The following is a 24,739-nucleotide window of genomic DNA, read 5'->3' on the forward strand; positions in this document are numbered from 1 at the left end:
GTGGCAGGAATGCTCTGCAATCTGGGGCACCTCATTTTAAGAGGGAAGTGATAACCCGGAGATTGCTCAGAGGGCCGGTGGGATGATGAATGGTCTGGATGAAGCCATGTGAGAAGATCTGGGAAGATCTGGTCTTAGGGTGAACAGGAGAGCCATCTAAATATTTGAATGGCTATCAGAAGGAGAATGTTTTTTTATTGGTTGTTGGTTGCTTGCTTTTCCCGTGTGCTGCAAAGCGTAGAATTAAGATGAAATTCTTAGAATGGCAGATTTCAAATGAAAGAATTTCTACCATCAGGGCCAATGAAACATGGAGGAGGCTTCCTTATAAAGTATTAGGTATAGGAATCCCCAAGAAGGAAAAGCACAAGTGAAGGGGCTGAGGTGAGAAAGTCATACCTCATGAATGGGAACAAGGAAAGGCTTTGGAGCCAGACAGACCTGTCACCAGTCCTACCTCTCTCTGTGGAATAGCTCTGTGACTTAGAGCAAGTTACTTAACCTCTCTGAGCTTCAGCTTCCCTATTTCTAAAATGGGGATAATAATGGTAATATACTCTTTTCACCGGGCTTTTCTGGTAATTAAATAAAGTAATGCTGTTATTGGTAACCCTTGAGGAAATCCTTTCGGTGAGATTTTGCATCTCGAAACTGCAAGCCAGCAAGGAAGGGGAACCTTGGCTTTCTGCCCCCTGATAAAATCTCCTTTACCTAGAAGTCACATTTACCTACGCTTCTGTAAAAATCGGGGAGAGCGTGGCACTCTTACTAACCAGTTTAGGCAAAAAGAAAGTCATAATTACATGCCATCAGCAGCCCTCATTTTCTCCATTTCTGCCGTGGAGAAAGTAGTAAGTAAGGTTCAAGGCCACCTGTGATACTCACTTCTCCCTCTCCTTCCTGGAATATTTGCCCAGCTATATACTCAGGGCAGAGCCTTTCTATTTGCCCAGCTATATACTCAGGGCAGAGCCTTTCTGTATCCACTCCCATAGCCCAGCAAGCGAGGTCAGCTTTAGGATCCAGGACTGTTATACTATTGCAGAATCCCACCCAGCAGAGGTCGAGAGCAATGCAGGTTACACCCAAATATGGTTTAATGCTGCATGTCCTAAGGAATTAAAATGAGGAAACATGGTAGGCTGAATTCCAAGATGGTCCGCAAGGTTCTAGACTCCGAGAATACATCCTTGTACAGTCTGCTTGAGTGTTGGTGGGATGGACTGTGAGTATGCTGGGTTGTATTCCGATAGTCAGGCAAAAGGATAAGGGATTTCCAGACATAATTAAAGTCCCAAATCAGTGGACTTCTGAGTTAATCAAAAGGGAGATTATCTGGGGTGGGCCCGACCCAATCAGGTGAGCCCTTGAAAGGGACAAGAGGGTCTCCTGCTGGCTTTGAAGGAGCTGCCATGTAAGCATCCTGTGGAGGGGGCGTTATGAAAAAGAACTGTAGACCTCTAGGAGGTGAGAGTGGCCCCGGCCAACAGCCAGCAAGAAAATGGGGTCCTCAGTCATGCAATCACAGGACACAAATTCTGCCGGCCACTGAGCTTTAGCATAACACCCTGAGCCTCAGATGGAAACCGCCCAGCTGACACCTTGATTTTCCCCGGGTGAGACTCCGGCCAGAGAACCCAGTTAGCCCACACCCCGACTTCGGACCCCCGGAAAGTGTGAGGTAGTACATTTGTATTGCTCTAAGTCACCGAGTCTGTGGTAATGTGCAGCAATAGAAAACTAACGCAGGAGCAAGAAACCCTGTGGCCCATCCCTGCCACTGTGTCTTGATAGCCTGCATTTCCTGTCACACTGCCATAAAACCCAATGTCTGGCTTTGCCCAGAGAGGAAAGACAGTTGTGATTTGGGCAGACCCAGGTCCCTGGCCAGGAGAGAGAAGTGGATAAGTGGGTTTCATTGTCATCACCGCCGTGCAGAGGGCCGTCCAGGAGGAGAAGCAGACTCTGAGGCTCTGAGAAGCGTGTGCCCTGCCTACTGCTCTAGACCTGGAAGCTTCTGGGTCTAGAGCTCAGAAGAGAGGTCTAGACTGGGATGTGGCTTTAGGAGGCCTCAGCAGATAGATGGTAATTGAATTGATGGTAAATGTTTCCATCACCCAGGAAGAGTGTGTATAGTGCCTTTCCCTCCCTCCCTCCCTCTCTTCCTCCCTCCCTCCCTCTCTCTAGTACTTCCCTCCCTGCCTTCCTTTTTTGACTGATGTCAAGGTGAGATGGTGAAAAGGTGAGAGCATCCCTCTAATAGAGATTTACACGTTGCAAACCTGGCCGCGGCCTGTGGAGTCGTCCCTCCTGAGGTGGTTCAGGGTGGCCCCAGACGGACGTACCAGCACAAAAGGAGGGGAAGGAGAGCGGGTTCAGCGCTATCCCCCTCAAGCTCTGTCAGCAGGAGTCAGACTCACCCCATCTCCTGAAGGCGTTGCCCATCTCAGGCGAACGTCAGCAGCCTCGCAGGTTCTGGAAGGACTTCTGGGGCTCGCTTCCGCATGTGACTGTGTGCCTGGTCACACACTCCCTCGTTCTCTGCCCTCCCGCCACAGGGGGTTTCTCGGACTTGCTCACCGAGGCCTCGCTCTCCCCATCAGGGCCTTTGCACGTACGAGTCCCTCTGCCTGGAACGCAGCCCCTCTGCTTCTACCTGTGCCCTCATTTACGTATCAGCTCTGCAGGCTCTTCCTGGGGAAGCCTTCGCTCTGCACCCCCACCCCCACCCCCACACCTGAGCGAGCTCTTACCCACTCACCTGGGACCGTGCTACTTCCTTGGCAGTTATTCCAGTTTGGAAGTGTACACTGTTTAGTGGATTCCTTTGGGTCAGGACAGCCTCCCCTCGTAGACTGTAAGTGCCCTGAGAAGGGGGCAGTGTCTGGCTTTGCTCAGCACTTCATCTCCAGCATGTAGTTAGTGCTCAAATATTTGGAACGTGCGAATGGATTAATGATCAAATAAAAAGCTCACCCTCATCGGCTCCTCCCAAGATAAGCATTATTCATCTCATTTTATAGATAAGGAGGCAGAAACTCAGAGGATGGGGGCTTGCCCGAGGCCACACAGCTTTGGAAGAAGTCAGCGTCAGCTTTGCCACTCGGAGCTGCCTGGTTTCCACCCCCAGCTCAGTGCCAGGGGAGGAGGCAGGGTGGAGTCCATTAAGGGCAACTTAAATTGTAAGTGTTTGTTTGCCTTGTGGATGCTCCCCAAATGGCTTAGTTCTCTGTTGATAAGAAACTGGGAGAGAAGCAACTTGAGGCTAGAGGAGTGGAGATGAGAGGTGACTCTCACCCTTGGCATGTCCTGTCAGTGACTGAAGTGGGACACCGCCTGTTGGCAATCACTACTAAGGGACCTGAGCAGCAGCACAGGGCACAGCCATCTCCTGGCACACACAGGAGCCTGCTGTCCCTGTCTGGAGGAAGCGAAGTTATTTGCTTGAAGGCTCAATGGCATATAAATAAGCAGGATAGAAACCCACTGCTGGCAGACAATTACCAGGATGGGAGTTAAGAGACAGGTGCTAGGTGTGGTAGGCAGTGTCCGCCCCTCCTTATGCCACCGCCGTCACTGGGCAAATCCCAGACCTAGTCGGACTTGAAATTTAAGTGCACTCGTCAGCCTCAGCTCATCAGTGTTCTGCTCAGGCTCCCCAAGGCAGGACGTTTATATGCCATCGGGCCCTAAAGATGTGGCCTCAAAATCAAATGTTAGAAAGGAGGCTTTATTCCCTGATCACTCGTTACTTTCTAGACACAATCTTTGAGCCCCCCACCCCCGTTTTCCTATCTGGTGAACTTTGTTTCCCCCATGATTGAACACACAGAGCCCTGACTCAAGTCCGAGAGCGCCCCTATTTGCTCTAACAAGCATTGCCTTGACCAGCTTATTATGAGTGCCGGAGCTTTCATAGAAGACTAACTCTTGAAAGTGCAATAGAACTGTACTTTATTTTTAAAATTAAAAAGAAGTTTTTCCAACAGCAAAACCATTTCTTCAAATGACATCTTGCAGGAACATCATACAGAGGCCGATGAGGGCAGAACTGCTGGTGTTGGCAGTTTTCAGGGGGCCGTGGAGTCCTCCCCTCCCAAATCGAGCTCTAGGGAGCGGTGGGCAAGCTACCCCTCTCAAATAATCACTTCATTCCACGTGCTGCAATGTTTGTATAACAAAGCTGTCAACTGTTGGGACGGAGCTGTCAGATGGCAGGCAAGGCCACCGTGTCAGTCCCTGAACTGTTTGTCTGTCACCCCCAAGCCTCTGATATGGGAGCGTGTATACTTGTGCGTGAAGAGTGGTCATGAGGGTCAGTGTAGAACTCGTCCAGAAAGAACCCGTCGGCCGTGGCAAGAATACACCAGCCAGGCCGCCCGCAGCAGGCTGCTGGAGCGTGGGCATTTTCATGGCTTTGCAACCCCCACCTCTGCTTTGCTCCCTACGATATTCTCATCGTCACAATGAGTCTTCACCACCCTCAGCCCCATCACCCCGTTAATGGACTTTAGTTCTAACATCTGGAATCAGTGGACCCTGGGCTCCTGCTCCTCGGCCTGCTCTTAGGGTCACCCGAGACCCCGGTTTCCTGCTAGGACGGGCAGCTGGGTCTTAGCCCTGCCTGCTCACCTCCTTGGCTCCATTGTGCTGCCCCCTGAAATGGTCATGAAGTGCATGTGTCAGGGATGGACTTACCCTTGACCTTCAGTAACGTTCCACATTATTTTAGTTGCTATTTTTACTCTTTAAAAATCCTGACTCGTGTTGTATTTTGCATAATCCTGGAACCAGTGAAAAACATGCTTTAACCTCTTGGGAATCAAAGGGTCACCTTTACTTTAAAAGTAATGGCTTAATAACGTCGTAGTGAAGTGTCCGCCTTTAGTGGTCTGCATTTAGTCTCTACTAGAGGGCTCGTGCGTGAGGGATTATTTTACGACAAACAAACAGAAAACCCCTCCCTCAGGTTGCAGGACTGTGTTGGTATTTCATTTACAGATTAGGGTTATCAGAGGAAATAAAATATAAAAAGGGAATAAGATATAAACATACACACAAATACTTAAGAAAGAGCCATTTAAAACTGCGGCTACGGTGGATAAATTAGTCTAGTATTGCCAAAGATCACGGTTTTTGTTATATTTTGAATTTTAGTAACTGAGAATCTTTTTTGAAGGAAACGTTGATTTGACTGCACGTGGGATCAGCTGCACCCACTGCCTCATCCCAGTGCTGGTCCCAGGTTCTTCCTCACTGTGTATCTGAGCCTCTTGGGACCTTTTGTGTGGTGGTCACTCCAGTGTAAAGGGCCTCAGCACCTTAAAGGCGCTGAGGAGAGATCGGGAGCCTTTCCTGGGGAAAAGGCCCATCTAACAAAGTTTGTATGTGACTTGTGATTGCTCCGATATCCCCCCAAAACATTGGGCCTGGATACAATCTCCTGCTCGGAAGTGTCTCCAGCACTGACCCTGGAAGACGACCACCACGGTGCTATGAGAAGGCGCACAGGCTACGCAGCCTTCCCGAGGGGGACAGGGGATAAGCAGCCATCCGTACCCATGTGACCTCACTCCTTTCTCCCAGCACACTCCGGCGTGGAACAGACCGCAGGCGTGGTTCCCACGCCCCGGATGGTGAACTGCTGACAAACTGGAGAAGGACAGAGCAGACAGGAGTGGCGGCAGGACTGGGCCCATGGTGATCTGATAAGAGGATTAGGTTTCGGCTTCCCTCCACCCTCCCTCACACCCAGGACTAAACAGCTGCGTGAGCTCACTCTTTCTCAGTTGGAAACTGACCCTGTCCAAGCAGTTCTTCCTGCCAGCACCCCTGCGCCACCAGCGTCCCCCGCTGAATACAGGATGTACTTTCACACCTTTGCCCATGCTTTGCCCTTTCCTGGGAATGCCCCGCCCCCTGTCAAGTACCCACTTGCTCTTCAGGACTTGGCTCAGGTGTCAGCTCCTCAGAGCTGTCCCCCGAGCTCTGGGGGTGGGTGTAGCGCCTCCCTCCTGTGCTCTCCTGGCCCCATGCCCACCCTTTTGATGTGCTTTCCACACTGGCCCGCAGTCTTCTTCCCATGATCACCTCTCCCCCAGAGGAGAGCTTCCGGAGGACCAAGACCGGCTCCCTGCACGTGTCTGGCACATCACATTTGCTTTATAAATGTTTATTAGGTGCTATGACTCCTGAGAGAAGGGACTGATGTGACATAGGACATATGCAGGAGACAGGCACCAAGTTCATGAAGATGTGTTTCCTAGAAACAGACTGGTCATGAGGATGTGGGCGCAGCCTGAAGTGAGGGGAGCAGTGTGACGGGAGCCGCCCAAAGCAGGACACAGAAGGCACACTGGGCGGCTGGGGTGCTACGAGCATGGCGCCTGGACCCCAGAAGCAGCTCGTGGCACGGTCTCTGAATGGCCTCCGGAAGCAGGAAGGTGCCCGAGGAGCTCCAGCTGCCTTCCCCACACTCTGTAACGGCAATGAGCACTTTGAAAGTATAAGGTTTTCATGCAGAGGTCTCATTTGCCAAATACACCCCATAGACCTAAGCTTTATTGGGACTACATGCTTTTATTTTCTTTTAATTTAACTTCTGGGCCTTACCCCTGAATTGAGAGGGCCTGGGAGGAGTGGTGTGGCAGGAGCACGAAGCCTGTCCGGTAAACGCGGCAGTCCAGGACAGACTGGAAGGGGATGTATCATGAGCAGGAAACAGTCAAACCGAGTCACATCAGAAACAGGGGAGGCCAGGATGAACTGTCAGCGATGAGACACAAATGGAAATTGGGGTGTCTAATAGAAGGAACTCCAGAGGGATAATGGAGACAGAACAGCATCCCCGCCTCTGAGCAACCATCTTAACTCGTCATGGCTCTTTTGAGCCTCAGTTTACCTCTCTGTTAAAGGAAGGCCTGGGACTAGCCCAGTGGTTTGTTTGCTTACACATACATTTTATCCACAGACCTCTTTGTTGGAGTGGATCCTACTCAGAAGCCCAGTAGGTCCAGCAGACAGAGGAGAAGCAGCAGCGAGGGGCTCAGAGCCCACACACCACACACCCCAGCTGCTCCCAGCCCCAACTCCCCCGGAAGCAGGAAGGTCCCTGGGGAACCCAGTTTGAAAACCGTTGCATGAAATTGCTGGTCTTGCCCTAGGACTCTCAAACTGCAATGACCTCAAAGTCCAGACGGGCAACAAAGGGTGACACTGGCTCATCTGGGCTGTGGCAGAATCGGGGTGTTCTCATAGAGGGTGGCCAGAGAAGCCAAGCTTCTTTCACAGGAGTGGTTGTTGCTAAACTCTGGCAGACCTCGGAAGATGGGCTCCGTGTTCCCAGATCAGATTTTTCCCATGAGGCAAGCAATTCAGGTATTTCCATAAACACACTAAATAAGACAAAATAAAATGAATAGACTTTATTCTTTAGAGCAGCTTTAGGTTATAGAGAAATTGAATGGAAAATACAGAGTTCCCATATACTGCTTTCCCCCGCCCCAGTTTGCCGTTATGATATCTCACATTGCTAGGGTGGTACAGCGGTTACAAATGAACCAGTATTGGTACATTATGACTAATGTTCATAGTGTATATTAGGGTTTTCCCCTGTATTGTTCTAGGTGTTTTGACAAATATATAATAAGTGGCATGTACCTCCTAGGACAGCGTCATACTGCACAGTGTCATGACCCTGCACGTCCTCTGTGCTCTGCCTTTTCATCCTCTTCACCCCACGCCTCCCCCCAACTTCTGGCAGCCACTCATCTTTTTACTGTACCTGGTCTTTTCCAGAATGTCATATAGTTGGAACCATACAGTATGCAGTCTTTTCTGATTGGCTTCTTTCACTTAGCATTTAAGGTTTGTTCATGTAACTCCTAATTTTTAACGATTGAGAATTAATTGAAATTGTCACAAAACACTGAAAGGCAGACCTTCATCCCATTCTCGAGTTGGATGGTGGTGGGGGGTCTTTCTATTGCTTTTTACCACCAGTATTGGAAGCCAGGGGTGGGGACGAGGGGCAGGAACATTTCAGAAGTAGAGTCAAACGTGATGGGTCCTGAAGTGAGCCTGGTTTCTGGTGGCTGAGCTCACTCTGCTTGTGATAAACGCCTTCACCTGCAGTGTACCCGCCCCACCTTCCAGCCTGCCCCAGCATCTTGCCCTGTTCTCACTCTGTCCTCCTTCCCCCACTGCCACCCCCCTGCACTTGCTTGAGAGAGAGAAACCACAGTGAAAACTCCCTGCAGGTCCGATCTGGCCCAGCTGGGCCTGTGGCCAGTGCTTGCCCAGAAGCAGCCAGCACAGCCACCCCGAATAGGATTTAGCAGCTCTGGCTGCGGGCAGTGGAAGCCAGTGATAACTGGATAATATTTCTAGCGTGCGGCTTGCTGTTTATTTTTATACTCGTGCAGTGCTCATATAAGAAGCACCATGTTTGCGGTGAAAGCCCTTGGAGCAGCGTAAGAACATGGGGTTAGAATCTGGCAGGCCTGGGTTCTGATACTTTTGCGGCCGCTGACTAGCTGCTTGCTCCTACCTAAGTCCATACCCTCTTTGGGCCCCAGTTTTCTCATTTGCAAAAATGAGAGTGATAATTCCTTCTCTGAGAGCTATTATGAGGATTGCATGTTGTATGTGGCTTGCACACAGGAAATGTTCACTGAGAATCAATTCCTTTTCCTTATTGGGAGCTGGAGACCTGTGTCTCCACCCCAGTTTTGTTATTATCTAACTTTGTGACCAGGGACTAGTTATAGGATCAGAGACAGAGACTCACAGGTCCACACCTGCCCTGCTCCTATTTATTTTTAAATGTTTTATTGAAAACCTTCTTTATTGAAAATCATTTTATATAAGAAAGCACACGTATCCTGACTGTGCACCTTGATGAATTTTCAAGCGCTGGACACTACGCACTCAGGGTCCAGATAAGCAGCAGCGCCTCGGATGCCCGCTCCTTCCCCTTCCCGTCGCTGGCCTTCAAACATGCAGCCCCGCCCTGACTTCCAACACCCTGGACAGCAGCTCTGCCCGCGTTTGTGCACTAGGTACCCGGAATCACACAGCGTGTGCTCTGGGGTCTGGCTTCCTTTGCCCAACATCTGGTCTGTGACATCCATCCGTATTGGGTGGGACTGTAGAGTGTTCATTGTCATTACTGTATCGCAGGGCCGGCAAGCCAAATTCAGCCTCCCATCCCGTTTTTGTAAAGGTTTTGTTTATAAACACAGTCATGCCCATTCGTTTCTGAGTCTATGGCTACTTGAGCACTGCAGTGACAAAAGTTGACCTGGAGACCATACGGTCTGCAAAGCTGAAAATATCACCTGTCATCTTTACAGAAGAGTTTTATGACTCCTTCTGTGTAGTGTTCCATTGTGGGGCTAAGCTGAAGTTCATTCATTTGACTGTCAATGAGCAGTTGCAGTTTCTAATTTAGGGCTATTGCGATTAGTCTGCTGTGACCCTCTCATGTATGTCTTTTCATGAAATAGGCCTCTGCATTTAGACTCTATTGAGTCTATTCCTGGGAGTGAGTTTGTTGGGTCATAGGGTAGATGTACGCGTAACCTTATTAAAAACTGCCCACCCTTTTTCCGGAGTGGCTGCCCCATTACTGCTCCCACAGGCAGTGTCTGAGAGTTCCAGTTGCTCCATAGCCTCTCAACCCTTGGCATTTTCTGTTTTTATCATTTTAGCCATTTTTCCTGCCCCCATTTTGATGCTACTCTTCTCTCTAGAAGTTATTGCTCAGTTTGTGCGTGGACACCTCCAGCCATAGAGCAACCACGGTGTCCAGGGACTACTGTTGGTCTTTTAAGAAGCTCTTCTTCAAATAGTAGCCCTGGATATGAGGTGTGATCAAAACATACGGTGAATGTTTAAACAAAAAAAATTACAGCAAAAGACACACTGCCATTAATCCCCCTCAAAATACTCCCCCTCACTTCGAGCACACTTATCCCATCCTTTTTGCTACTTTCTGAAGCAGTTCTGGAAGTCCTCTTTCGTGAGTGACTTCATCCTCCATCATGACAGCACTCTGTGTCACACATCGCTTCTGATATGACAATTTCTAGCAAGTAAAAATATTACGGTGTGTCCTCAATCACCTTAGTCACTGGATCTGGTGCCATGTGACTTCTGGCTCTTCCCCAAAGCCAAAATGATTCAGGACATTGAGGCAGCTACGACAGCTCAACTAAAGACACTCACGAAAGAGGACTTCCAGAACTGCTTCACAAAGTGGCAAGAATGATGGGATACATGTGTTCAAAGCGAAGGAGAGTATTTTGAGGGGGATTCATGGCAATGTGTCTTTTACAGTAATATTTTTTTATTTTATTTAAACACTCACCGTATTTTGTGCTCACACCTCGTATTTAAAAGTCAATGCACCTGTTCCTGCTTAATGCTGTCTTCTCCAGGAAAACAAAAGAAAAATCAGGCTTCTCTGAAGTTGTTTGGAAAACATGGATTTGCATGTCCCTGGCATCCTGCTGGCCTGGTGAAGGTGTTCAGCTTCTCTGGTTTTGGTTTCCCCGTCTGCTAAATGATGGGCTTTGATGACAAGATCTTTAAAGTCATTTTAACCCCAACACTCTGTTAAACATTATCTTGGGAACTCTTGCAGAGATGCCCACATGCGTGTCTAGACAGGGGACCTCCTTCCCCCAAATGTCCCTGTTAATGTGTATGTGCTGATAGTGGAAAATGCAGACGTCTACTCCTTCAATTTCTCCTGAGTTCCAAGGATGTTTCAGGTTTTCAGGATGACAACCCGATCTAGTTCTCTCCTGTGGGTGGTGTGCCTGAGGGACCAGTGCTGTCCATGGGAGGTTGTAACTGTGCCACATGCATTTTAAAAAGGCAAGAGTCGTGGGAAATGTGGACAGTAATGAGCATCAGCAGACAGTGGAGGGTGACGGGGGAGGGGAGGAGCTGACACTCCCCTGTGCCTAGGCCCTGGGCCAGTGCGGCTGGGGCACTGCCCCCTCTGGAGATGGGAAGTGCAGCTCTCACCCTCCACATTCTCAGGATTTACTCTGTTTGCTGCAAGGAATTCCCAGTCCAGACTTCGCCTTCTGCTTTCTCCGTGACGTAAGTGTCAGCCGTGTGTAAAGGCAAAAGGACAGGGCATCAAATCTCGATGGCCAGGCCCTGCGATAGTTCAGTCTTGCGGATACCAGCCTAAATTAACAGACCCAAACACTGTCAAAACGCCAAGCAGGGTGGAGAAAGTGAAAATACTAATTAGATTTCTGAGATGCCAAATTCCACAGAGTCTAATAGGAACACCCTTTGACTATTTTAAAAGAAAATCTAGCTATTGTGTGTTAATTCATTTAAGCCTCCCAACAAGCCTGTGCAGTAGATATTATCATCCTTGTTTTAGAAATGGGGACACCGAGACACAAAGCTGTCAAATTTGCCCAAGGCACCAGCTTGTAAGGGTGGAGCCAGGATTACAAACTCAGGGCGTGCTGCGAGGATAATAGAGGGGCTTTTCGTGTTTGGAAGGAAGCCTTCACTTCACTTGCAGGTCAGAATCTGAAGCCCGGCAGCTTGGCTGACTGGTGATGGACAGGTGAGCTGGATGAAATCCCAGGGGTGTTCCTTCCCCGAATTTTATTGATGGGCCAAGGAATGAGTGCCTCGGGGTCCCAGAGCTCACTGATGCAAAGTACAGTGTCACTAATTGTGTCGTCAAGGATCTTCCCTGAGAAGCAGCAGGAGACGTCAGCAGGAGAAGGCAGGCCAGCAGAGGGGCCATTCACCACAGATGGAGGGAGTGCAACTCGCTGGCAAATGGCCAAACCGACCTGGGACTCACAGCCTTACATGGAAGCCCGTGTAGAAAGTCGATCACCTTTGTAAACCAAACCCTGACTGAGGGAGTCTCCCTCCTTTTTCATTCAGCCCAGCATGTAGTTGGTCATCTGTTTAGAAAGTAAATTCTCGGGACACACTTTACAGGTGTGTTTCTGTGGGTACCTGATGGTTTATGTGGTAGATTGCATTCATGGTCCCAATTCTTCCCCCGGCCCGATGGCACGCCCTTTGTCACGTCAGTTTCCTTGCCCATTGATTCTGAGTTCGGTAATATGACTTCCTTCGGCCAATGGGATGGCAGGAGTTACTTGAAAAGGCGTTTGACATTTCTCCTTGCCCTGTTTGGCTTCTGCCATCACCATGAGAAGGATATAACTCGGTGTCCCAAGAGGAAGATGTCAGCCACATGAAGCAGAGCTGCCCCAGCCTAGAGCAGACACTGCATCCAACCTGCACAGGTACGAGCTTGCCAGCTGAGCCCACCCGCCAGCTGGTCTCCAGGCCTGGAACTATAATAATAAACGGTTGTTGCTCTAAGCCACCGAGTGTTGAGCATTTGTATGCAGCCGATGATAATTGGATCAGTTGTTCTTTGGCCACTGTTTCAGAGTGCTGTAAACACACACAGAGTTCAATAAATAAATGTTACTGTCTTGACCATTTCATGTGGTGCAAATAAGTTGTCTACCCACCACTGTGTGAGCTGATCTACACAAATCCTTACCCCGCACTCTTCAATGTACATTGCATTTCCATGCAAACAAGCTTAGAAACATGGCAGACTTTTCCTTCTCTTTTCCTCATTTTCCATGTGCCCTACATCCTGGTTAAGCCCATGTCCTGAATTTGCTGTGACAGAAAGATTGTGTGTGGTCAGCTCGTTATTTACAAAGTTACTAGTTGAGATGGAACCGTTAGATGGACTAGATATGTTTTCTTACAATACAACTCTCCTAAAAAGAATACTTAAGGATTGTTGAAAGTTTTGACTATGACAATTAATTAATAAAAATCCATGGATTGCCACAAGTTCAAAATGGAAAATGAAAGTCATATATTTTACCTCCCAATTAAAAAAGATTCCAAAACAAAGAACTGGGAAAAAAATGGAATTAATTTTTTAAAATCAGGTTCAATAAAAGAGAAGTATATGAATTGTGTATAATTTGCATTATAGTATTTCAGCATAGACATTGTGATATGTGTGTGTGCAGGTAGATTTCCATACAGACTCTAAAATTTTAACATTTGAAAGCCTTGCTCAGGCGTGCAAACTTCAGCAGTGCCGTGTGAGCTGCAGAAGCCTTTAATGAGATCATTGGCTCGTGTTTCACAGGTAAGAGGAGTGGTTCCAGACCTTGGCTTGCGGAGGTGTGCTGTGCAGGGCTAGCTGCCTGGCATGGGTGGGGGCAGGAGCCTCGTGAGCCCAGCGTCCTCGCCAGGGCACTGCCCTGACTAGGACCCCTTCCACCACAGAGCAGGGGCTTCCACTTCCAGTCCATGGAGCAGGTCCGTTAAACCCTGGTGCTCAATTATCGGTGCACTGCTCCGCATGACCCTCTCACGATCTGTCAGGAAGAGTGTGTGTGCCTGCTGGAGTGTCCGCTTGCTATGAATCTTTTGCAGTTCCATCTGAGGCTTGCTTTCAGTGTCCGTGCCCCCGGCAGCGACTGCCAGGGGAGCTTTACAGACCCTCACCTTCCTTCCTACGAATATCTTCTCGGGGGAGGCTGCCCACATATACCAAAGGGGAACCAGGCAGCTCCCAAAGAAGCTGGCATAGCCTCGGCCTCAGGAAAAATACTTTATAATTCAAAAGAATAATAACACTGGAATCTCAAAACAATTTAGTAGACTGGCACCACTAGTAGTACATGCAGAGGAGGTACGTGTGCATTACTCATTACTGCACCCGGCACAGCTGTCTGCTCAGTGCCAGGAGACGGGCACCGGCTCCAACCGCACTCTTCACTCGTCCTCCCTCTGGAGCACCTAAGCAGATGGCAGCCTGCGCCTATTGATGGAAACCAGCCTAGGATTCTACACCAGGCCATGCTCACCAAGTGCCCCACCCCCACTCCTAAGGACGGAAGTGAGCAGTTGGGTTATAAATGAGTTGGGCAGCAGCCCTGGGGTTCATCTACTGGGATGGCTTGAGGCAGGGTGATGAGAAGGCTCATCAGCCACCTCTTGGATGCCGCTCGTTGCTTTTTAACAATCGGCAACATCGGGGATTTCCCACGGCCGCTTTCTTTCAAGGTCACGAGTTTTCTCTCAGCTGCTACAGCATCGCCACAGGAACTGGATAAAGGTGCTCGTGATAGGGGTTTTGGTTGTCCATCCTTTATTACGGGTTGGACTGTGCGTTTGCGGAACTGCTCCTTGTGTATGAGGTTAGGGAGATGACCTTCCCAAAGGCTCCCGGGATCCTCTAGGCATGGTGAACAGGCAGTCAGGGGTGTCTGGTCGGGGTTCAGCCAAGGGGACACTCTGGCAGGAGATCAGGAGGGCCAGAGAGTAAGGCCTGAGCATTGAGTCCAGTCTCCTTTGTCTAAAGATATAGAGGGTTGCTGGTATGTCTCTACCTGTGGCCGCAGCTCTGGGAAGGTGGACTTTTCCAGACCCGCATACCCTCTTGGTTCTGGGTTCCATTATGCAATCCCTCCCACGCCTGTAGGCTTGAGGCAGAGGGCACCTCAAGTGCTGTATTATCATTTTGACTTTCTTACATCCTGGAGATAGCTTTGCAAAGAGTCCCTTTATTAAACTTGCATTAATTGCCCTGTTTGAGGTGCTGTCTAGTTCTGGCTGGGGCCTTGCCTGCTAAGGAGCTGGGCTGTAGAGCAGTGTGATGGGAAGGAAGGCAGGTCCTCTGTAGGGCTAAGGGAAGTGTCACCAGCGCTGCCTGCAGACGGTCGACCAATTAGCTCGATCAGAATCGTGCACTAGAAACGAGTGGGTAGAACATTGTTTCCTCTACTCTGTGCTCTTGCACCAGCCTGTGAGCTCTTTGGTTTTGGCAGAAAAGGTATGTATTAGAATTTTATTAACATGGGAAGTCTCTTCCTTCCTGTTGCTCCATCATCAGTGACGGAGGCAAGGGAGAAAGCAGGCAGGCGCAGCGGTTGGCACTTGAACTTGAGTCCGCCGTTAGAAGAAAAGCAGCCGACCATTTCCAATGGGACACAGCCCCACACTCACCAGACACGCAGCCGAAATCCTGGGGACACGTGGAATGCCCTGGGTCGAGCAAAGGCCAGCAGAATGAGTGCCTCTCACGTAAAGACGTGGGCCAGGCAGCTCGGGCGCAACCTTTTACTAATAGGCTTTCTCTCCCACCGTTGCTCGCAGCCACACTTCCCGCTAAACACACACACAGGCTGCTGCTCCCCGGCCTGCCTACTCCAGGGCACGCAGATCAAAAATGGCCTCTCCCTACCAGACACCACTCACCACTCGTCCCTGGACGACTCTAGAGCCTGAAGTGACGATGGAGGCAGAGAGGCCTGGGTTCACTGTCACGAGGCCCTGTTGCCAGTCCCAAGGTTACAGTTGTCTGTGTGACACTGGGAAAGTCATGTAACCGCTTTTCTTTGCTCTTCCATCATCTTTAGAATGAGGCTTCTAGTTGCGCCCTCCCTACCTTACAGGACAGCGGTGAAGGCTGTGTCCGAGGATGGCAATGGAAGGGCTGGGAAAGCGCTAGAAGGCTGGGCCTGTGTTATCACCACTGTTTGATTTATTTGGTTTCCTTTCCCCCCAGTTTGGCCCCAGCAAGAAGATTCACTTCCATAGTCGCCGTTCCTGGTGATCACATTCCCTATGGGAATATTCCCATATTCCCATACACTATATTCCCAAATAGGGTATGTGGTCTGACAGCTGCACATTGAACTAAGAGCTGGACAGAACCACTGACTTTGGAACCGCTGACTTCAGGAAAATGCCTGCTTACTGCCACCTCCAGTGTTTCCTGCACGACTCGCACACGTCCTAGGAAACGGTTCTCGGACAGCGTGAGCTCCCCGGGCACGCTGCAGCCAGCCTTTCCCCTCAGTGCCCTCTGTCCCAGCACACCCTCACCGCCACGTTCCTAGCAGCCTCACTCTTCGAAGCAGCGGCTTGGTATTTCCGTGTTTGGATGAGCCACCCATTTAAGAAGCCCTGTCACGGACACCCAGAGGCCCACGCTCTTTTGAAATCTGTGTTTTCTCTGTTCCGGACATCTAAAACGGTGATGTTAACACCAGAGCCCCAAAGAAATGTTAAATTGTGCACAGTTCCCTTTCCTCCCCACTGGGGGAGCAGCCCTCTCCCCTTCCTCATCCTTCATTCAACAACTGGGGGCTCTCCTGTGGTTTCATTCCTGTTGCTGGAATCCAAGGCCACCCCCTCCACTTTTTTTCATGGACCAGTTACTATTACTTGTAGTTGGTTTAAAGTCAATCTATTACACTTATAAATGTATTAACTTTTCTGAAAACTATTTAAACACTGACAACTGATGAAACAAAATGTAAAACCTTACCAATAAATTGCCTTAAACATTACAAGACTTAGTCCAATTATCCTTTTTTCAGTATGAGTCTAATATAATTTCCCCTGAATGCTTTAAACACCTTAAAAACACAAAAGTTTTACTGTACCCATACCTAAGCCTGTTTGTAAAAATGTTAACTATTGTTTTGACCAATTTCTTCGCTGTATCTACAAAACTTTTTTCTTTTTCTTTTCCAGGATTGCAATATCAGACCCAAAAGAGAAAGATTATCTCCTTCCCAGGTACTTCAAAATCACAGCCTCCGGGTCACTGGCTGATGGATTTTTGGTTATAACACAGAATCCTTCAAGGTGACTTAAATGGCAGCAGGTGTGCTGGTCGGGGGTGCCTCTCTCACACTAGGTTTATCCAATACGTCAACAGCACTCATAAGCAAGTTCTCGCCATCTTTACATCCACGTACATTAAATCTTGGGTTCATGATGTTCTGCCTCAGTTTACAATTAACTTCATTACGCATCATTAGCATTTCATTTTAATTGGCAGGGCCATATGGCAGTTTAATCTGTAGTCATTCTCCTAGGACATTTGGTGAATCCATTAACTTGGAACACCAATCACTGAACCCTCTTTCTACCTGGTGATTTATGAGATCACCATGGTTTTGACCTGACCTTCCTGGTTTTGGTAGTTTCTAATCTTTCTGGAACTCTTTGACTTACTCATGATAAGCTGATCTGCTCTTCTCGACTTACACAGATATAGCATATCACAAACAGATATATGGAACTTCAAGTAAGAATCAGAACCCTATATATGCCAAATTTACCTACTTACTAAAATAACCCATTTTTACCCATTGAACGACAACTAGCATTGTAATTACACATGTACCTTTTTGTCTTTTTCTATATATAGTATCAACTTTTCCTTTTTAATCATTAAGGACTCATGGCTTTTCATATACGAAACTGGTAGAACAACAACTGTTGATCTACAGTTGTACTTTGTGACATGCCAGTGGTCAGGACCTGACCAGAGGGAACCCTTTCCTTTTTCAGCTGACTCCTTTGTCTTTTTAGCAGTAACCCAGCATTTGTTCTGCAGCACCCTGGTTTTCTGGCACTAGCAAGATGCTTCAGGCCTTTCTCCACGCTTCCAAGCGGGGGCTCAGCTTCTTTGAAGGAGCCCTGGCTACTGCTAATGAAATATACCACGGGGATCAGTATTTGGGTGCTGAGGGAACAGTGGACTGGTGACGAGATGGCACCCTATGGCCACTGAAGACAGAACTAGGAAAGGCGGTTCTTCCTAAGGTTATAATTACGTTCACAGTGAGATTGCTCATATTGTTCTAACATTTCTATACCCGTTCTTGCCATTTTAAACAGACTTTTCTCTACAACATGCCTGTTTAGTTCTGACACTTCACTCAGACTGATTATCCCCACCTCTGTGTGCCTCAAGGATCATTATTTTGAGGTCACCCACACATATCCTTCCTTCATCCAAGTCTGCTTTCAAGAAAGCATCTTATAAAAACATGTACATACATTATGCTGGTATCATGTAAATGTGTATTTGTCATATAGCTGTTAGATAGAATTATAAAATGATTGACAAAAATATATTCAATCATGCAACTTGATTATTGATTATATAACTAAATGCCATTTCATGTTGATAAGTTTATCAACACAGATTCATTGATGTGTGGGCTGTGAGAGGCTGACTGCCACCAGTGGGCCAGCTGGGAGGCTGCGCTCCTCTAGGAACCATCGCTGAAGCAGGATGCCATTCATTATATAATTCTGAGCAATTTATATTTAATTCTACTAATGCCTCTTCATTAATTGAAGGCATTTTGAGCTATTACTGGCAAATGAAAAGAATAAAGATGTCTGCTGATTGAAACTATGCAAATCACCCAGCAAAGGGCTGGCCTAGCCAAGGGTGGAGCGATCTCTCCATTTGCTAATCTGGTCCCTTAGAAAGGGACTTGGTCATTTCTGAATGCCTGTGGCTAGGACAGGTTTCAGTAACGACAAAGCTCAGTGACTCTTCTTTGGGTAGAGAAGGAAGAAAATGCTGTGGGAATAATGGAGAAAATCATCGCTGTCCAAATAGCCCAAGACCAGTCCAAAATTGCTTTTTTAAATTTGACTTTGATAATATTCTGAGGTAACTGGGTTTTGAGACAAATTTGCAATTGCTTCATTTCCAAAATTCATTTTGGTCACAACATCCAGGAGCAATCCATCTGCTAATCAATAAATAACATTTAAATGCTGCTGCAAGAAAGGGAACCAGCACAAAACCAATATTGTCAGCAACTCAGAACAACTCTTTCCTGATAGAAATCGATTCACAGCAAAATAGAGATTATTGTAAATATTTATAATTCTAAAAGGAAAAATTCATCAGTGCAGCTTTTTGAGCAATTCATTTCCAAATGAAAGACGGCTCAAGATGTGTCTTGTGATGCGGATGTGGTGGGTGTGTCACAATAAGCCGACCATGGCCTTGGAATTTGCCCTTTTGGGGGTTTGGTGGGTAGTCTGGGCACATCAGGATGGGGGCCAAGTGAGAACTGCAATGGGCATAGAGACCAGTTCCACACCTGGGTCTTCACTGACTTGCTGTGTGACCTTAGAAAGCCACATAACCTCTCTGAACAACCCTTTTCTAATCTACAAAAGAACAATAATCCTATCTGTCCAATTTAACCCCCTAGTTGTTGTGAGGATGAAATGAGGGGTGGGGGGAAGAGATATCTCTGAATATATATTTAATGAACTGGGCAAATCTGGGGTCTCATAATGACTCCTTCTCTCCCAAGAACAGGATTAAGGAAAGGCAGAAAGTCTCCTGAGAAATCAGATGCATCAACCTGAAGCTCAGTGTCCACAGGAGTTTCACTACTGAAAAGCAAAGGGACAATGAGAACGAGTGTGTTCACTCAGTAAAACCGCTGTGCAACGGGCATTGGGAAAACAAGGATGACAAAGATGGTATTTCTCCTGTGCTAAGGAGCTCAGGGAAGGGCTGTGCAAACAGACAGAAGCGACGGGTGTGAGGAATGCAAGGTAAGTGTGAGCAGAGCTGTGGGAACAAACAGGCCTGAACTTCAGGGCTGTCTCAAGGAGAATTTCTTTAAATTGAGCAGCAACAGAAGGGAGGTTATTCCAGGAAAAGACATAACAAGCAAAGATTAGCACTTCAGGAAAACCATAAAAATAAATCAGTGTTTCCCAAACTTCTCACTTGAGGTTCACTTTTACTTTTTTTTTTTTGGGGGGGGGCTTGTCTCTCTCTGCACCATATGTAATATTTTCTTGATGCTAATTTTAAAAAATGTAAATAAGTTGTATTTAAAAAGAAAATTTTATATTACTACCATAAACGAAAAAAAAAAAAAACATTTATTTTGAACAGAGGATAACCTTAAAAATACAAGCAACATGAAACTCATTGATTTTTTTTTTCAATAAATAGCTGTCAGGCTCAGTTCCAGTTTCCAGGGCTAAAGGGGTGACTAGGAGGGACAGGCAAGCAATTGGGATAGATCAGTGTCAGGTAGTAATAGACAGCAGGAAATAAAAAGTGACTTAGGGTTTTTAGCTGGGGTGGTCGGGGGGACGGCCCCCTGGGAGATGTCATTGAGCAGAGATCTGAAGGCAGTGGCAGCATCAACCAGGATGATGCCCAAAACAAAACAAGCTCATCACAGCTCAACTAGACACTGTTGCCTGCAGGAGGCTGTGTGTGAGCCAGAAGCAGGGAAAGGAGCAAGTGTTAAGAGGCGCGCTCACACTCGCCTGAGACTTTCTGCAAGAGAATCAGGAGGACAGACAAGGCCGTCACTTTCTGGGGTTGGTTCTACGTTGTTTATTCTGTCTGCACCGACTACATCGAGTCTGGTACCTCCAGTGGCAAGTATCCCACTTTAGGAAACTGCAACCTGAGAAGGAGGCGGGCTGTAACCATTCCTATGAACACATTGGTAAACTGAGACCAAGAAAAGTTAAATCGCTGTCCCAGATTAGTTAGTAAAGGGCAGAACTGGAACACGAAACATAAACTTTTCCACGTCCAGCCCGGTGGCTCCATACCATAGGGCTCCAAGGATGGGCTGGCTGGTAGGTAGACGCTGTCTCAGGCCTGACTAGGAAGACTTCCAATCCTGCAATCCGTATTCCAGACCTCCAGATAGCCCCTTCCCAGGACTGGTTCAAAACGCGGAGCGGCGGAACCGCGGAGCGGGATCCAAAGCGCGGCTTCTGAACAGGAGCATGCGCATTAGCCCGAACCAGCCTGCCCGCGCTCGGCGCTGGGGGAGGGTCACCCTAGGCTGACGTCCGCTACGCCGGCGTCAGCGCCCCGCGAAGAGGAGGACGAAGACTCCATCCGCCATGTTGGATGCCGCAGATTCGCCATAACCTCGCCGGCTCTTTTCTTAAAAAAATAAAAATACAAAGCGAAGCATCAGCGGGGCACCTTGCTTTCTCGGTCGGCACGGGAGAAGTCCCGGAAGAACCCGAGGCTTTTTTTTCCCCCCGCGGTGGGGGCGTTGCCATGGAGACGCGGGCGGCAGGTGAGCCGGGCTGGGGGTTGGGGTGGGGAAGAGGTGGGGGTGGGGCACGGCGCGCGGGAAACCGCTTGGAGTTCGGAGTCGGCAAGAAGCGCGAAGGCCGCCGCGCGGCGGAGGGATCCGCGGCCTGGGGCGGAGAGCGGACGTAGCGGCGTCCTTCGCCAGCACGCTCGGTCGCTGGCAGTATCCCGCCGCTTTGTGTTTTTATTATAAAAAAAAAAAAAAAAAAAGTAACAAGGGTGCTCGCAGGAGACGGGAGGCCGTGCGCGCGCGTGCGCGGGCCGTTTCTAGGACAACGGGTCGGGCCGGGGCGCGCGCCGGCGAGGGATCGCGGGCCTCCGCAGGGGCGGGAGGTTCGAATCCCGTCTCTGCCAACTCTTCGGCCGCGGGGCTGTGCCTCCGTGCTTGGCCTCAGTTTCCTGCTCTGTGAAGTGGACAGCTCCTTTAGACCCACGTGCTTGGCCAGGATGCAGGGCTCAACTGAGCCGCTGAAGGGAAGGTTCTTTGTGCCCTATGGAGGGTGCAGTAAACGCGAGGGATTAGCGTTGCTGCTGGTCACTGTGTCGCCTGCTGTGGTAAATTATAATGTACCCTCCACCTGCAGCTCAGCTCTGTGGGGCCTTGTTCCTCAGCCTTTAAAGTTAAGCGCAAATGCCGCCGCCTCCGGGCAGCCACCTCTGGTTTCTCGCTCTAAGCGGCCTCTCAGCCGGCTGGACGCAATAAGCGCAAATGCCGCCGCCTCCGGGCAGCCACCTCTGGTTTCTGGCCCTAAGCGGCCTCCCAGCAGGCTGGACGCAATAAGCCCAAATGCCGCCTCCTCCAGGCAGCCATCTCTGGTTTCTGGCCCTAAGCGGCCTCTCAGCCGGCTGGACGCAACAGCGTGACTGGCCTTGCACTTCACTCCAGGTCCGCGCCCCTTCACCTCGAGCTTGGGGTCCTTCCTTGTAACTGACTGGAGCTGCCACACGCCAGCACTGACCGCACACTTCTGGCTGCTTCGTTCTCCCAGCGGCTCCCCGTTCCTGTGCCATTTACTGACGAGGAACAAAAGTTCGGGGAGGTCAGCTTCGTCCGGTTTTCCAACGGCATTGCTGGGACTTTGCAAGTCAGCGTCCTCCAATTTGGGGTAAAACCCAAGTCCTGCCCCTCGCAGGGCTCGTCTGTGGCTGTTGAGTGGACGCAGCAGTGAGCGCTCGCCGATCACCTCCTGCCCTCCTTCGGGTCCGCGCTGAAAACACACTTACTGTCCGCAGGGCTTACCCTCCGCGGTGGCCCCTGTCCCGCGTCGTCTGTGCCTGCGGAGTCACACTGACGCAGCTGCGGTGTCTCCCCAAGACACCTGGAGTCTGGGCCGCTCCCCAAAGCCCAGGGCACCTTTCTGGGCTCCTTCCATTCAGGCCCACGGCTCTGCATGGCGCCCCCTACAGGCCCGGCAGGGAGGCAGCGCCGCTCCGGGTTGTCCCTGCCTTTGTCCCCAATGGAGGGACCCCCAGAACCCCAGCCGGAGTCGTGGGTCCGGGCCCTGAGCTAGTCGGGCATTCTCTCTTATGTTGCTGTAGTAACGTCCAAACATGCTGATAACGTGTATAATAACTTATTTGAGCCAAACAGAGGATATGCCCGGAAGCAAGATCTCAACAGACTGAGAAAAAGGCTTCCAAGAAATGACAGTTTTCAGCTTGTTTTATGCATTTGGAATTAAGGAGAACTTAAAGATTACTTGAAGGTGGGAGAAAGCTAGGCTAGGACCAGATTACAGGATCCTTAACCAGACACGTGTCCTCTTGAGGGTGGGTCACCCTGTGGAAGAAGGGCTCCCGCCTCAAAGGGAGGGTCTGAAAGGGGACATTTCAAAGGTGTGTTAACTTGGATGCACAGAAACACTGGACGGGGTTTGCTTGAGGCAGAGATAAGCCTGTTGTGAAAGAAGTTATATGCCTGGGGTGTGACTGCTGACCGTGACCTGCCCAGTGAGGGATTTATGATCAGATCAGCCTGTGAGGTGACTTTCCTAGACCCCTTACTCATCTGCACTTAAAGTAACGACTTCTTGATTTGGTGCCTCCCCTCTCCCCCAAGTTGTTCAGCCGCTGCCAATACACAGAATGAACTGCCCACCTCCTCCGGAATGGACGTAACCATTTTAAAAAAGAAACTTGGGCATTTGTTGTAGTTCCCTTCATTTTCCAGCTATGAAAAAAACGGGGGGAAAAAAACCCCACATATTTTTAAATGTATCACTGTCAGCTAATTTCTGAAGCGTTTCCTGTTTTGCTTGGTTGGTAGATTAATTTAGGCGAGGCGGTGCGGAAACTAACATGATGGGGTTGTATATGGCCGATGAGGCCCAGATTTTAGGTGGTGAACTGGCCGAGATGCTCATCTCTGTCAATTGGAGATTTTGTTTTTACCGCATTGGTCTCTTAGCTGGTTTCTCATTTACCTTGCGAAATGGTTCCTGTCTTTTTTCTTCCTGTCCCTTATAATTTACATAAGTTTTCAAAGATGGCTATCCTTAAGTAGAATTGAGTTTCTGCCTAGGGCAAGGGCAGTCAAGAATTAGATATATTAAAAAGCCTCTCCTTAATTGTATCTCCTTTTATAGATAGTTCCATGCAGGCCGCCTCTGAAAACCTCCCCACCTAGATGGGCTGATTTAATTACGTAGAAGGAATTTAGCCTGGAGTTAAGTTTTCTCTTTGTTCCTAGCTGTTTATCCTGTTAAACTTTCACTGTCTTTGACATTTCTCAAGGGCAAGTGTCAGAGTTAAGGGCTGGGGCTCTTGGGCCAGTGGAAGGAACAGATCTGCTACTCACCAGTTGCCTGACCTGACGTAACCCTGGGAACCGTGTCCCTCCTGCAGAAGGCGACACAGTCCTGTCCCTAGTAGAGAAGGGCCAGGGTGCCCTGTGGCACTGGGGTCCCTTCCCTGCCTGGATCCCCTCTCTCCCTGGCCCAGCTCAGCACATTGTTGTCTACTCGCTTATTGGAAACATCTGTGGATGGAAAGGTGGGATAGACTTTGATTAATTTTTTTAAAGGGAAAAAAAAAGTAATCTGGGAGTGAAGCAAATAGACATAAACATTTATCACAGTTTGAAGTTGCCTCCCCCTTTTTTCCCCCAAGGAACATAAAATATATAGATAATTGAGTTTGCTGATAAAAGGTTATGCTTGGCATATTAATGTGAAAACAGGAATTTTAAATTGGGTAACAGACTTTTCTTTGTTCTTTTAAATCATGTAACAAATGGAGCTGCACACAGTTGAACTCTGGAATCTGGCACCTTGGTGCCCCAAAGTGGGTCTGGGCTAAGGCTGGATGGGCAGGGAAGGCACCTGGCTTCAGAGGCAGGCTCTGGCCTAGCTGGGGACCCTGGGGGATGAGGGGACTGGCTGAGCCATGACACCTGGAGCCAAGGAGCAGGAGGCTTTGTGCAGAGCGCCCGGCCTCCTGGAGGGCCTCCCTGGCTCCTGTCACACACTGACTTCACGTCTCTGCAGCGGCCACCACCTCTCCACCCTTAAACAGGTCTCCTTTCTCCCCCCCCCCCCTTTTGTAATTACCAGGCAGATTTCCCGGTTCACATAGGTGTTTGTGCCCAGAACTAGAGATGCTAAGTAGAACATGACACGTTTCATCTTGAGGATCTCACTCCGTCCCTAGCGGTGGAAAACGATTCCTTTAGGAGAAAGTGCCAGGTGCTGCCAAGGAAGGAAGCCCAAGAATTAAAGGCTTCAGAGGGGTGCACTTCCCCATCTAGGGGACTTGGGAGGGCTTCCTGAAGGAGAAGGTGCCTGA

The 24,739-nt window shown here is 49.0% G+C and overlaps 1 protein-coding gene across 5 annotated transcripts in view; it reads left to right on the top strand.

The window, feature by feature from the left end:
- The window catches only part of ZFAT (zinc finger and AT-hook domain containing), a 213,592-nt gene that overhangs the window by 53,723 nt on the left and 135,130 nt on the right, over positions 1-24,739 (top strand). The window contains exons 3-4 of one of the 5 annotated variants that reach the window (XM_074316937.2): positions 16,582-16,695; positions 19,190-19,431. In XM_074316937.2, the coding sequence (XP_074173038.2) occupies positions 19,425-19,431 (7 nt within the window). In that variant the 5' untranslated portion in view covers positions 16,582-16,695; positions 19,190-19,424. Of the gene's footprint in view, positions 1-16,581; positions 16,696-19,184; positions 19,432-20,408; positions 20,940-24,739 lie in introns of those variants that run through there. The other 4 variants (XM_074316938.2, XM_019724243.3, XM_088798942.1 and 1 more) reach the window with 4 other exon arrangements.

Source organism: Rhinolophus sinicus, chromosome 6 (genome assembly GCF_057876585.1).
Source record: "Rhinolophus sinicus isolate RSI-liver-muscle chromosome 6, RSI-T2T, whole genome shotgun sequence".
Classification (NCBI taxonomy): domain Eukaryota; kingdom Metazoa; phylum Chordata; class Mammalia; order Chiroptera; family Rhinolophidae; genus Rhinolophus; species Rhinolophus sinicus.